At 37.1% G+C, this 13,325-nt stretch overlaps 1 protein-coding gene across 1 annotated transcript; it reads right to left on the minus strand.

Moving 5' to 3' along the window:
• Positions 1–4,173: 4,173 nt before the first annotated feature.
• Positions 4,174–13,322, minus strand: LOC119784743 (laminin subunit beta-4-like; the record flags this gene model as incomplete). The annotated part of the gene is made up of 12 exons (XM_038286949.1): positions 4,174–4,349; positions 6,598–6,751; positions 6,823–6,987; positions 7,067–7,202; positions 7,312–7,519; positions 7,784–7,928; positions 9,020–9,178; positions 10,005–10,207; positions 10,386–10,549; positions 10,681–11,050; positions 13,133–13,229; positions 13,308–13,322. Coding segments are annotated over 12 exons (1,956 nt in total), but the record flags the coding sequence as incomplete, so codon positions are not given.
• Between the last annotated feature and the right edge of the window lie 3 nt (positions 13,323–13,325).

The following is a 13,325-nucleotide window of genomic DNA, read 5'->3' on the forward strand; positions in this document are numbered from 1 at the left end:
GGATATTTTAACTTATTTAACATTTTAATTTTCCATATATAAACAATTACCTGTCAACAAAAACACTGCGGTTAATTATGCACATCAATATACTAACATTAAAGATGATAATAACACAATTCATGCTCTTTTCAGAACTAGATTTTGTCTTATATTGGGTAAAGAGAAAATTATGTCTCTGTGAGTCATCTAAGGGATCTTCAGTGAAATCAGAGATAAATAACTACTTTAATAACAAGTAATGCATTTAATGTGGATATTAGAACATGTAAATATAAGTTTTATAAAGATTGATTATTAATAAAAGTAAGTAAGTAATGACAATGAATAAGATGTTCGCCCCAGAACTTAAAACTGAAAAATTTTGTCCACTATGCCTTTAATTTAGACAGCATAGATGTTTAAATATATGAGTGTATTTGTTAACAAAGGCTGCAGGAAAGTATAGCTTGTCTTTATTTAGAAAATATTGATGTTGTCCGTGTTCCTGTTGGAACAGTTTAGATTCCCTTTTGGCCACCCCTCAATGTTCATTGGTTATTGACTGCCCCCCCCTATTAGGATTTTCTGGCTACGCCTCTGCTGATCATGGTTCTGTTCTGCTGTTTTAGACCCAGCTGTAGATGCTGAAATGAATGGAGGTTCATGTAGAGCCCTAATCTGATTAATAATTGAAATTCTTTTGTAATTGTAAGTGTGTGATACCTCTGCAGGCTGACACATGTTGAGCCTTTATCCATAAAGCACTGCACTCACACTAAGCCCAGAGATGTTCAGCTCCCCCATGTCCCCCTTAAAGGTATTTACTGTAAAGTTCTTGTTGTTTGATAAACAAAACAGTATGCGTAAGAAAAACAATAATTCTGTTAAATGTTTTTAAGGAATCATTTATGCATCTTTGTATCTTTGTTGTGTTTCCTTCCCTAACCAGTTCAGTTGACATAATGAAATGATTTCTCTCCATATTCCATTCTAAGGGAAACATATTCCAGGAAATTAAAACTTCTTTTCTTTTTATATGCTTTTTTATAAACTCTTTTTATATTATCTGTTGCATTTTTATCTTTAATGGCAATTTACATTTTCTACTCTATATACTACTGGAACCAGAATTTCCCCTGAAGGGGTAATCCAAAGGGATAAACAAAGTTGAGTCTTAATCCAAATCTAATCTGTGGTTCTGTTTGGAATGTAAAGTCTCTTTCAGTTCCCCAGTCCGATGCTCACCTAATTTAAGCTCAAACTGTGGTCCCAAGCTCTCTGGAACCCTCAAACATGTGGCCCCGGGTTATTCCTAATTACAAATGTCTGATCCTCAGAGTTGCCAGGGATAACTGTAAAAAGAGTTTGAAATAATTTACTTTTATCTATCAGAGTGAAGCCCCTACAAGAGAACAGGTGCCAATAACAGTACCCCCTGGTGGAAAAACCCAGAATCATCCCATATAAATCACAATTTATCTGAACGCTGACATTCTGACATAAAGGGTTTCATCCATGCAGGAAATACGCTATCTGAGGCAGATTTAAATACCTTTATCACATTTTAGAGTTACTTTCATGCCCCAAGGCTATTATCTTGATTTAACACTAGATCCTTAAGAATGACGCAATAGTAGGAAAGAGGAAAGACTGTAACAAAATAAAACAGCTTTGACTGTGACATGATTTCCCCAAAGCTGTTTTCCATTTTCTATACTGGCAGGCAGCAATCATTTTTTTGTTGTTGATTAGACCAGAGTTTTATTGAGACTCTTATGACAAAGTAATAAGGTTGTCACTTTTTACTTCGAAAATTTGCTCCTTAAATCCAATAAAATTCAAAGAACATTGATCCCAAAATGACAATTTCTTTTTTAAGACCAGGAGAAAGACCAGAGACTTTCTCCGACAGGGTTCAATGATGTCCAAATTTTTTGAGCTATATACTCTTCCCTAGGTGTCAATTATCTTGAAAATCTCTTTACTCAGTTCTTCTCAGTTCTTTCCATGCATTTTCAGAGTCCCATGAGTGGCTATTTAAGGTTCGAGAAGGCAGATATCTGAATGGCAAACAGACATTTTTTACTGTGTTTAATGGCATACCCTTAGTCATGACTTTGATTTGATGTTTACAAGTCAAAGCGAAAATAAGTTCTTTCTTGGCAATTAGGCCTATATACTCTTGATCTCAGTCTACTGTCTAAGTAAAATCTGTCTTAAAAGTACTTTCCACTGATTTATTACACTGTACACGTGAACATAATTGTTGGTCCCCCTACATTAGTAATAGAAGCTCCACAATTGTCACAGAAATAACTTGAACCTAACAAAAATATTATTAAATAATAATTGTATGAAAATGGACAAATGACAGTCAGACATTGCTTTTCAACCAGGCTTCATTAGAATAAAAATAATAAAACAATAAACTCATGAAACAGTCCTGGACAAAAATGATGTTCAATTTAATATTTTGTTAAAAACCCTCTGAGTCAATCAATGCATTTAAATGATTCCTGTAACTGTCAAACACAAACTCCTCCATCAAGATAAGGTGGCAGCCCAGGGAGGGGCATATGTGAACATAGAGATTATATACCTTGGTAAAAAGTTCAACCTAAGTCTCATCTGTCCATTGGGCATTCTTCCAGAAGTCTTGTGACTTGCCTACATGCAGTGTGGCAAATTCCAGTCTGGCTTTTTTTATGATTTGTTTTCAACAACGGCGTCCTCCTTGGTCATCTCTTATAAAGTCAACCTTAAGTCATACATGGAATGGATTGAATTGTTTGATCTAACACTGATGTTCTTCGAACTTGATGTTTAGCTAAATCTCTTAAGAAATATTTCTGGTCTCTTTTGTTTCGATTCTCATTACCTGTCTCTTTGATTCGTCATCAAGTTTCCTTCCGCCACCCCGTCCAAGGAGGTTGGCTACAATCCCATGGATCTTAAATAAATAAGCTGAAGCCCTATATATGGACACACTGACTAATTACTAGATTTTAGATACCTCTGATGCTAATTAGTAGACACACCTTTATTTAACATGTCCCTTTGGACACTTTTACTTTAGTCTTTTTGTGAAGGGTACATTCATTTTTGTCCAGTCCTGTTTCATTTGTATTTTTCTTAATAATCCTGCTGAAGCACGGTTGAAAAGCAAAGTCTGACTTTCATTTTAGAAGAATTTTTATTACTTTAGTCAGATTCAAGTTATTTCTGTGACAATTGTGGGTTTTTCTCTCATTAAATGAGATATACCAATATTTCTTTCAGGCAGAAAAGGGTAGACTTCATCCTTATAATTATACAAAATGTACGAAATGTAGGAAATGAACATAGATGTATAAAAGACAAGCTCCAGGAATATCGACCAGGAGGAAGTAACACTTAAAAAGATAAAATTTAAGGTGAAAAACCCAAAAAGTAAAAGTCTTTGATCCAGATAGGATTTTTTCTCCTAAAAGGGAATAAAACAGCATTGAATTCATGCAGCAAAAAAACTGAACTGTAGTAATAGATGTTATATGGAGTCACAACCTAATATTTCCTGTGTTGCAGCAGGCATCAAACTAAGCGTATCCCAAATGATCATGATTGAATTAGGATAGACGATGGTTTGAGACTTTCACCTTAATGGCTGCTCTGTCCTTTTTGTCATGATGCTTCATATTTAAAATGTTCAAGACTATAACCTCTTGATTTAATTTACTGTACAGGTTTATGAAATCATATCATTAAAAAAAGGACAAAAAACCAAAACATCCAATTTCTAGTTTTAAAGTGCCATTGTACAATGCTGTCAATTAAAAGAAAGCAACACAGATCTATAGTTCCTTTGTCTGTTTTGATAACATATTTTTGTTTCCTCATAACATCATTAGAACATGTATCTTTAAAGATGATATGCTTGATAGTTTTTAGGTTGGAGCATCTGAAAAAGGCAGATAAAATATTTAATCTCGGTGAGATTAATTTAGAAAGAGCTTACAAGTAATTTCTCATATTAGCATGTGATATTATCATTTAATATTATATTTTAAAACATCTAGTTTGTTTGTTTTTCTTTTATCCTGTTTTTTATTTCTTTTTAATTGTCCAGTAAGTTGCATTAAAAAATATAGTCCATTCCAATATAATTTATTCCTAATTTTTCTTTTAAAATTAAGTAACATGAAAAGACGAGTCTTCTAAATGAATCATTTTTATTCAGTTTTATAGTCTTTATGGGGCACAGCGGCTATATTCTATAGCCCGAGAGGCAATTTCCTTTTGTAGTGACTCCACCATCTTCAGCAGGTTGGACACCTCCTCTACTTTCTGATTCTTCCTTTGGAGAAGCTGCTGGATCTTCTGCTCCACATCTGCCAGAAACACATAAACAGGAAACATTAACAGTGATTAATCCAAAAGGATCACAGAAATCAATGTTCAAGCATTTAGAACCCACTGTGAAGACATTAGGGTCATGTGAACCAGCCTCCTTTTCATTAGTCCCCATTATTAAAATGCAGGAGCTGATATTAGCCACAGTAGTACGCCAAAACGGTTTAGCAGGAGGAACATTCTCAAGATGCTTTTTTTCTCCTTTTCTTAAACTACATAAACCGATAGGAATTTAGGGTCATACTATTTCTGCCAAGAATATAAACCTGCGTTGTTTAAACCATATTCTGGTCTCTTTGTCATGATCTGGCCTGTTTGCTCTCCCCTAATTAGTAATTCCTCTCACCTGCCCTCTTCATTCCCAGCCTCAATTATAATTTATTCCCCTCACCTGTTTCCTCTGGTTTATATTCAGTTCAGCCTGAGCATTCAGTGCCAGATCATTGCTTGTCTTTCTGTTCAGTTTTTATTTGGTTCATGTCCTGGATCCTAGCTGCCAGTGGAAAGAGGGTTTTAGTGTTTGTCTTGTCTCCTGATTGTCCACTGTTCCTTCCCCGCGGAGTCCTCTGGGTTTTTGGCTCGTTATGGGGGAAGGTTCAGTTTTTATCAAAGTAAGCCTGGCTCCAGGGAGGAGACCAGTTTAAAGTCTGCTTCAAGTTCCGGTTCTTACGTCCTGTCTCGGCTACCCTCTTCCACTGTGCCTGCCTGTCTGCACCTGATCCTGTCTGCTCCTGTGTGGGACCACCTTGCTTCTGGTCCCAGTCTGACTCTGAACCCTCCTGGAAGCCTGTGGATGCCTGGAAGTCTGGATCCTGCCACCTGTCTCTGTTCCTGCCTGATCTGGATCCTGCCTGTTTCTGTCTGTTCCTGTCTGTTCTGGATCCCTCACCAGGATCAGCTTCCACCATAACCTCTGGGACTGCAGCACTGGGGACACTCGTGGTCTGGACTGTTAACCAGAGTGCCTGAGATTGGGCGGTGCCCCGCCCCCCGCCTGCAGTGTCCGCGAGCCACAGCTCCACTTTAGTTTTGTTTTATTTAATAAACGTTTGAACTTTCCAACTGACTGTCTCGCCTTGAATGGGTACATCTGTCCTCGGTTCATGACACTCTTTTGCTTCAGTCCTAATATGATGGTTACATCATCTGGTTGGATCTAGTTTCTATTCCGTCTAATGATGTATTTTAAAGATTTTTTTCTGACTACCGGTATATAAAAAACTGCCGGATGACTGGAACTAGGATTTTTTTTTCTCAAACAATAAATGTAAATCTACATAATGTAGATTATAATCCTAACTACATTACATCCAAGAGTATTAATTTTATATTTTCTTGGAGAAAATAATGTAAAATGATACATTACAAATTATAATCATCAATATTGTTGTGTGAGTCAGCATTTCTATAAAGTTCAAATCCTTTCAAGCTGTGTTGAACAAAAAAAAGGTTCACTTTGCCAGAGGATTTTTTTCCTAAATTTTTTAGATTCAACCCTGTTCATTAAGTTTGCATTTCTCTTCGTCTGCATGGATGTTAACAACATTTGAATTGGGCTTGAAGTGATCTGTAAAACGCAATTTGAAAAAAAAATTGTTACATAAAACTCAATTTGATAAAATGAAATAAAAAGAAATAAGTGAAAGAAATAAAGCTAAAAAAATAAATACAATTAAACTTTGAAAGGAATGGAATTGAAGAAACCCACAAAGTTTTTTTTTTTTTTTTTTTCTATTTGCAAAATGTTCTTTTTGCTTTTAACAATATTGGGGGGAAAAAAAATCACTCCATAAAACTAAGATCCCGAACCACAGCTTCCAGCTTTAATTTTGTTTTTTCTCTGAACTGTGACACCAGAATTGCATATTTCATGGTGTATGACATATATATATTTTTCTGGTTGAGACAAATTGACAGTGACAGCGGTTCAGAAGGTAGAGCTTTGTCATATATTTGTTAGGTTGCAGGTTCCAGCTGTGGCTACAGTGTAACTTACCATCATGATGTATAAATTAGTGAATGATTTTTTTGTCTTTTGGCTTAATAAAGTGCTAAACAAATGTAGGCCATTAAATGAAATGTTTAGTGTCATGATTTTTTTTAGGACAGCTAGGCATCAAGTTTTAATGTTTGAGTTTGTCCACCAGGTGGTGTAATTTCTTTCCTTTTTCAAAGCTGTTGAAATAAGTGTGTCACTTTGTTGGTGGTTAGACTGATGGTTAAAACCTTGTAACTGTCGCAGTCTGTCCTCCATTTGTCTCTGCATATCTTCGGCCTCCGCTTGGATTCTCTTCAGACGATCTGCTGCTTCACCTCCAATTGTTTGATTCAATTGTTTTTGCTTTAAAAGCTGAAACTGCTCCTCAACGTCCTGTAGCCCCTGTTGCAGAGAAAGTGTCAGAAATAAAGTGGTACTAAAGTGAAGGGCTGCAGACTTTAATCGCATTTTACCGCTTTATTAGGAAGGAGTGTAAATGCTGATTCTGCAGCTTCTCTGGCTTCTCTGGCCATCTCTCTGTTCTTCTCAGTTTTATTCTTCACAGCTTCGATTTCTTCCTGCAGATCTGAAGGCCAATTCTTCAGCTTAGGCTCAATGCTGTCCAGTTTGTTTTCCATCTAAAACATGGCAGAACGGTGATCAGTATAAACCAGGTATGATTTGACTGCGGTAAAGATAAGAAAAGTTTGAATTTACCTCTTGGATTTGATCTTTCGCCATGTCTCTGTCCTGAACCGCAACCTCCAGGTCATCGTTGGCTCTGTTCTGAAGCTCCTCAGCTGCATAAAGGTCCCTGCTGATGTCTACAACGTTGATGTTTTTGGTCTTCTCCCTGTTAAAATAATATAAATAAAGATTTATCAAAACATTTTTTTTGAACAAAAGCTTGCTATCACATGTCCACGCTACATAATCTTGCTTTTGTGTTTTTAACCACTAACTTGATTTGTGTGGCTTTCAGCAGAAGCTCCTGAGCCGTTTTAGCTTTATCCTGTAACTTCTTCAGTTCATCCGGGAATTTGGTCACACTGTTTAACAGATTATATATTTCACTGATCATCCGTCGGATCTCAGCAGGTGATCGTGGTAAATGGATGCTCAGGACAGCGTTGGCCATTTTCTTGATGTCCTCTGGAGGAACCATTTCATCTGCCAGGAAGGAAACTTCTTTTAAAGTACTCTATAAGCTGAGCTATAGGGAGCATTTACATACTGGATAAAAAAGGGCCAAGAATGGTGCCTTGAGGAGCCCTACATGTGATCTTTGTTTGCTCAGATTTATAATTAACAAATTATATTAAAACCAGGGTTGATGATGTTATCCACTCTCGTGTTTGAGATTAAGTAAAACTAAGAAAGGACATTTCCTGCACTGAAACACAGATCTGTAAAGGTGATAGGAATAACACAAACCCATCAAGTATTGTTTGACTCTCTGGAGGAGCTCCCTAGTTCTGTTTTTCTCCATCTCCAGTGATCCAGAGGTCTCCCTGATCTGACGCTGCAGGTCTTGGGCCTGGTCTTTGGTGGACTGAGCCTCCAACCGGGCTACTTGCATCTGAAACAGTTACAACAGTAAAAGCATTTCTTAAAAGAGACAAATCTTTAGATTTCCTTCAAAACCTGAGATGTAGGGATCCTCCCACAGTCAGCAGATGTTACAATGCAGCTTCTGGGTTTCTTGAGAAGCAACAACTGGTTTGGTGAAAAATTTGATCAGGAGTTTTGGGTGGATTTATGGCAATAAAGAGCCAATCTTCAGTTAATGATACGTAATGATTTGGTATTACATTAATTTCCATAACATGATTAATTATTTCCTTTTCTTATTTATCTTTTTTTCAAGTCAGGAGACTTGACCAAAGCAGTTTACACTACATTCAGTCATTCACCCACTGATGGTGGCAAGCTGGATTTTAGCCACAGCTGCCCTGGGGCTCCCTGACAGGAGAGAGTTTGCCGTATACAGGCGCCAGCATCAGTAGACCATGCAGGGGAGCAGGGCAAACTCCTGCACCAGACACTATTCCTTAATTTGTGATTTAATCTCCAACCAAACTATTTTCAGATAACCATCTATTGGATATAAAGTGTATGGATTCATTTAAACTCTCATGCTTTATAAAGCTTGTTGAATGTAATTTCAACAGAATTGGCAGCACCAAATTCAATGAATGTACATTAAGACTTTTTACAGTATTCTCAGAAAACCATGTTCATATCACAAGTAATATAGTAAGTACCTATGACATATGATATTTCATCACAAAACAAACAAAAAACACAAAAACAATATATAAACTATTATTTCAAATTTTAGAATATGGGCATATATTTATAGATTCAAATGGAAATCCCTAATTTATGAAAGAATCCATAAAACATTTCTCAGATGAGCATGTTAGAGCTGGAAAAATATAAGAGGGGCTCCATCTTAAATCTATAAACTAAATAGTACTATTATTACTATTATTAAGGCTCATGGTCTTTAAAATTACCAGCTGGTGATGGAGATAGGGAGCTGAGGAAAGCCAGATTGGTTTTCTCTTCATGCAATCAATCAAAAATTATTTTCTGATACTAGTACCAAACCAAAGCAGGAACCATTTTAATGGAGAAGCTCTCCCAGAGTTCTCGGTGTAAACCTGCCTTTCTCTCAGACTCCCGTAGCTTGAGAGGGAGTTCGACGAGTCGTTGTTTTACTTTCTCTTCCATCTCTAAAGCTTTCTGAGAAGCTGGGACAGCTCCATCACATATCTGCCCTTCAGGACATTTTGAGCAGTCCTTCGGATCTGGTTGCCCACAGACCTGCATTGGAACACATTGTTCAGAGGAATCAGAAGATCATATAAAGTCTCATATGCCACCCTGTTTTAATTAATTATAAGACTTAAGGAGGAACAATGAAGTCCATATATATTACCACTAATGAGAACTCTAGGGTTAAACATTAAACAAAATCTCCTCTTCATTGGAAAATACTGCATATTTATATAGTTAAATGGTTGATAGAAGCCATGTGACAAAACCGAAAGGTACTGTAGTTCAAGGCTACACAAATGTTGATAAATCCATGTTTACAGAAAAGTAAGCTTTGTGAGGGATATGTTACAGTATGTGAAACCCTGTTGTCAGATACTCTGACATATATCAGGGCGAAAAGGAAAAAGCTCACTTTTTTCCTTCTCTGGAAAATCAGGAGATTGGCAGGAAATAACAATGAAAAAACACATAAATCAGGAGAGTTGGAAAAAATGCTTTATAAACCAAACTGTGAGACATCTGAGAAGAGCTACAGGTTTTTGCTTTGGGAGACGTTTCCATCATTATTCATAAGCCCATCTATACATTTATGTTGTTTTTTTTTTTATCATGACAAAACTGTCAGACTTTACATGGTTCTAGTTTGTATTAATTTTCATGTTGTGGTACATGTTCTAATGCATGTGGTGGTCCTTGCTCTAGTGCATGTAGATGTCAAAGTCATGCTGCATGCTGTTTGTCACAATGCATATAGAGTTTCATGATCTAAAACATTTGGTGGTTTATTTCCTAAAGCATGATGTGTTGAATGTTGAAGTACAGGGTCTGTGCAAATGTCTGCTGCATGCAGTGTTGTGTGCATATTTTTCACCTTCTGGTTGAGTTTGAGAACACTCAGCTCTTTGACCTTCTTCTCCAGTGCTGCCATGGGTCCTCTGCCTTTGCACATGCTAAGCTTGCGCTTTAACTCCTGCCTAGTATCCATAGAGTCCTCCACAGCTTTACTGGAGTTTCTCAGTCGCTTCTCGTCTGACATAAAGATTTTATGAAGCTTTTGGATCTCCTCTAGCATCTCTGCAATACATTTAAACACAAGACAAACAGGTTATCATTTACATATTGACTTAAAAAGATTCATTTTTTGTCCATACATTTGTAAATTATATATGAAGTCAGGAAAATATGATCTGCTTGGTCAAAATGATTGAAACTTAATATTTGTGTGCACATGAACCCAATCTTCATATCTCACCTTCCACTTGCTCTGTTTGTTTCTCATTTGGCACCTTGATGAGTTGGTCCTTCATGTTTTTAAGCAGTTTCATAAACTCTGAATAAATGTTATCAATGTCAGCGTTTAGGAGAAGAGACGGGTCGATCAGAATGATGTTAGTGTCTACAGTATCTTTCAGCCTCCTGTGAAGAAAAGTCCTTTAAAATTGAAACTTTCTGCAAACAACATTGACTCCAACAAACAGAAGAAAGATTTTATTTTGTCTTCCTATTGGTAGAAAGATCTTCCTGCAAACATAGAATGCAGAACTCACCTAATCTTAATGTAAAGTTTCTCTACATTTTCCAGCTTTGGGAGGAAAGGACGCGTCATGTTAGCAAGGCGGTCCAGTCTGGAGTGCATCTCCAGCATCCATTGCCAGTAGCGACTGTGTGTTGAATCCTGAGTGTCGCCATGGAGAGGGATGAGGGTTCTCATCCTTTGGGCAGCTCGTTGGACGTCAGTGACGTTTACGGCCCACAGAGAGCTGCACTCATGGCACCTCTCACAGGCTGGAAACTCTGAGCTGTGACCTGGAGCACATTCGTCACAGAGGATTCCAGTGACGCCGATCCGGCAGATACACTCACCGGTTTCAGGGTCACATGATGGCCTCTCGGTTCCCTCCAGGTTACAGTCACAAGCTAAGAGCAAAAAGTACTCCATTAAATAAACCATTTGGATTGCACCATTCATATGCTAAGTAATTTAAAAACACTTTTCATAAAAACAGCACCTAGTTAAAGATGTCATTAAACTAAGAATGTGTTGGAATTTTAACATTATGAAAAGTATAATTAAATGGTAAATCTAAAACATATAACTAAGTGAGTCATTATTAGGATTCAGAAAAAAAGACCTCTATTTATTTGGTTCTGATTGTTTTGTTGTGGTAAAATATATTATAACAATAATCTAACATACTAAATGAAAAAACTAACAGTTTTTAGGGATTCTGGTCCAAAATTAAACCGTTAATTCTGGCAATATTTTGAGAAGCCAATAGACTGACTTTATAATGAACTTAATGCAGATGTTAAACTTAGGCCTTGGCCCATAAAGACAAAAGGTTTTCATGTGCTTCATTGTCTTTAGCCTCAACAGGTTTATTAATTCCTGCTCCCATACTCACAAAGATTCCTCTCAGAGAGCTCCCAGTGTAAACAGTCAGGCAAGAGGTGTTAAAGCTAGTTACTAAGCTCACCATTGAGCAAAGACCAAATATAAACTTTAATCCTTAAAAGGAGTTGCAGTTTTTTTTACCTCTTGCTAATTGTGATACCGTCCTCTATGAACTCTGATTGGTTGATATGCAATGAAAAACAAATATGTCGTAGAAACCAATATAAAATGAAACTAACTGATCACACAGCTTGAGGTAGACTAAGAAACTTGTGTCATGATGATGTGAAACTAAATCCTCACATAGCAACAAAAGGTTTTATCGTACCATATTTACATGCTCAACGTTATCTTGATTTGATTTAGTAATTTCTTCACCATTTAACTTTTTGATCTATTTGATGTCAATGTGAACAGTCACTTGTCAGTATTTTACTCTGACTTATTGATTTGGCATAGGGGCTGCAAGATGGAGCAGTGCTTAGCCTTGCTGCCTTGCAGCAAGAAGGTTCGGGGTCTGATTACTAGCCCGGGGTCTTTCTGATTGAATGTTCTCCCTGTGCATACGTGGGTTCTCTCCGGATACTCCAGATTCCTCCCACAGTCCAAAAACATGATTGTTAGGTTAATTGGAATCTCTAAATTGTCTTAGGTTTGAGTATGTGTGCATGATTGTGTGTCATTGTGTGTCTCTGTATTGCCCTCCGATAGACTGGCGACCTGTACAGGCGGTACCCTGATACACATGGCCCCATCACGACCCTGATATGGACTAATTGGAGGTAAATGGATGGATGGATGGATTTGGCAAAACATCCATAAAATGTCGAAAAAAATGGGGAGAATACCAAACACACCAGAGGGGCAGAACCTGTCGTCACAGCTCTGAAAGCGATAGATAGGTAGGATGGTGATCATTCAAATGAAGGGGGCAGTTGTGAGAGTGAATTGCCATGAAGACTGCTACATTATCTCCTTTAATGTTTCACCTCAGCCTGAGATGTGAGAAGTCCCCTTGTTTCTTTGCAGTTATCTGCAAATCGTCCTTTTGTGTAAAAGCCTGTAGTGTTTATATGATTGAACTTGATGTTCAGAATCCTTGCCAGAAAAAAATGTGAACCCTGCATGGTTGAGCAGGTAGCATGTTTCTTTTATTCTCTTTTATTGTTAATTTAATATTTTCCTTTCTCTCTGTTTCCACCATCTTCTCTGCTTAAGATGCTTTAGGCTCTCTGAAAATCCACCTCGCTGCTCTTAACATGTTTACTTTTTAGGAGATACATAGAGGCCAATGGAGTTGGTGGAATACATTTTATCCTACAGAGAAAATATAACCCTAAAATTCAAGGAATTTTCTTGAAATTACATCACTTAGAGCTATTTAAAAGCACAAACATTTGTACTTAATAGAAATGAAATTAAAAAGAGTAAAAGTTTACCTTTTGTTAGATAAAAAGCATCCCTCATTTCATAGTTTTTCATTTTTTTATTTTGATCAAGACGTTAAAGTTTGAAGTACCTTAAATTTTGCTGCACTGTTATCTTGACATCACCTACTTTCTTTTCTTTTAAAAGCTTTAACAAGGTTGAGTTCATTCACTTACAGAAACACTGCAGGTCTGGATTCCCAAAGTGATTTTCTCCACATTCATCACACTGTCTTCCTCCAAACTCATGACGACAAAGACACTGTCCCGACACCTGAATTCATATCAGAGCTTTAGCCAACACACTTAACCCTTTCAATCAGACCCTGAGGAAGATCAGTGCTCCTTTTACCTTGTTACAGACATTGGA

The sequence above is a fragment of the Cyprinodon tularosa genome, unplaced genomic scaffold (assembly GCF_016077235.1).
Source record: "Cyprinodon tularosa strain WSP-4 unplaced genomic scaffold, ASM1607723v1 ctg232, whole genome shotgun sequence".
In the NCBI taxonomy this organism is placed as follows: Eukaryota; Metazoa; Chordata; class Actinopteri; order Cyprinodontiformes; family Cyprinodontidae; genus Cyprinodon; species Cyprinodon tularosa.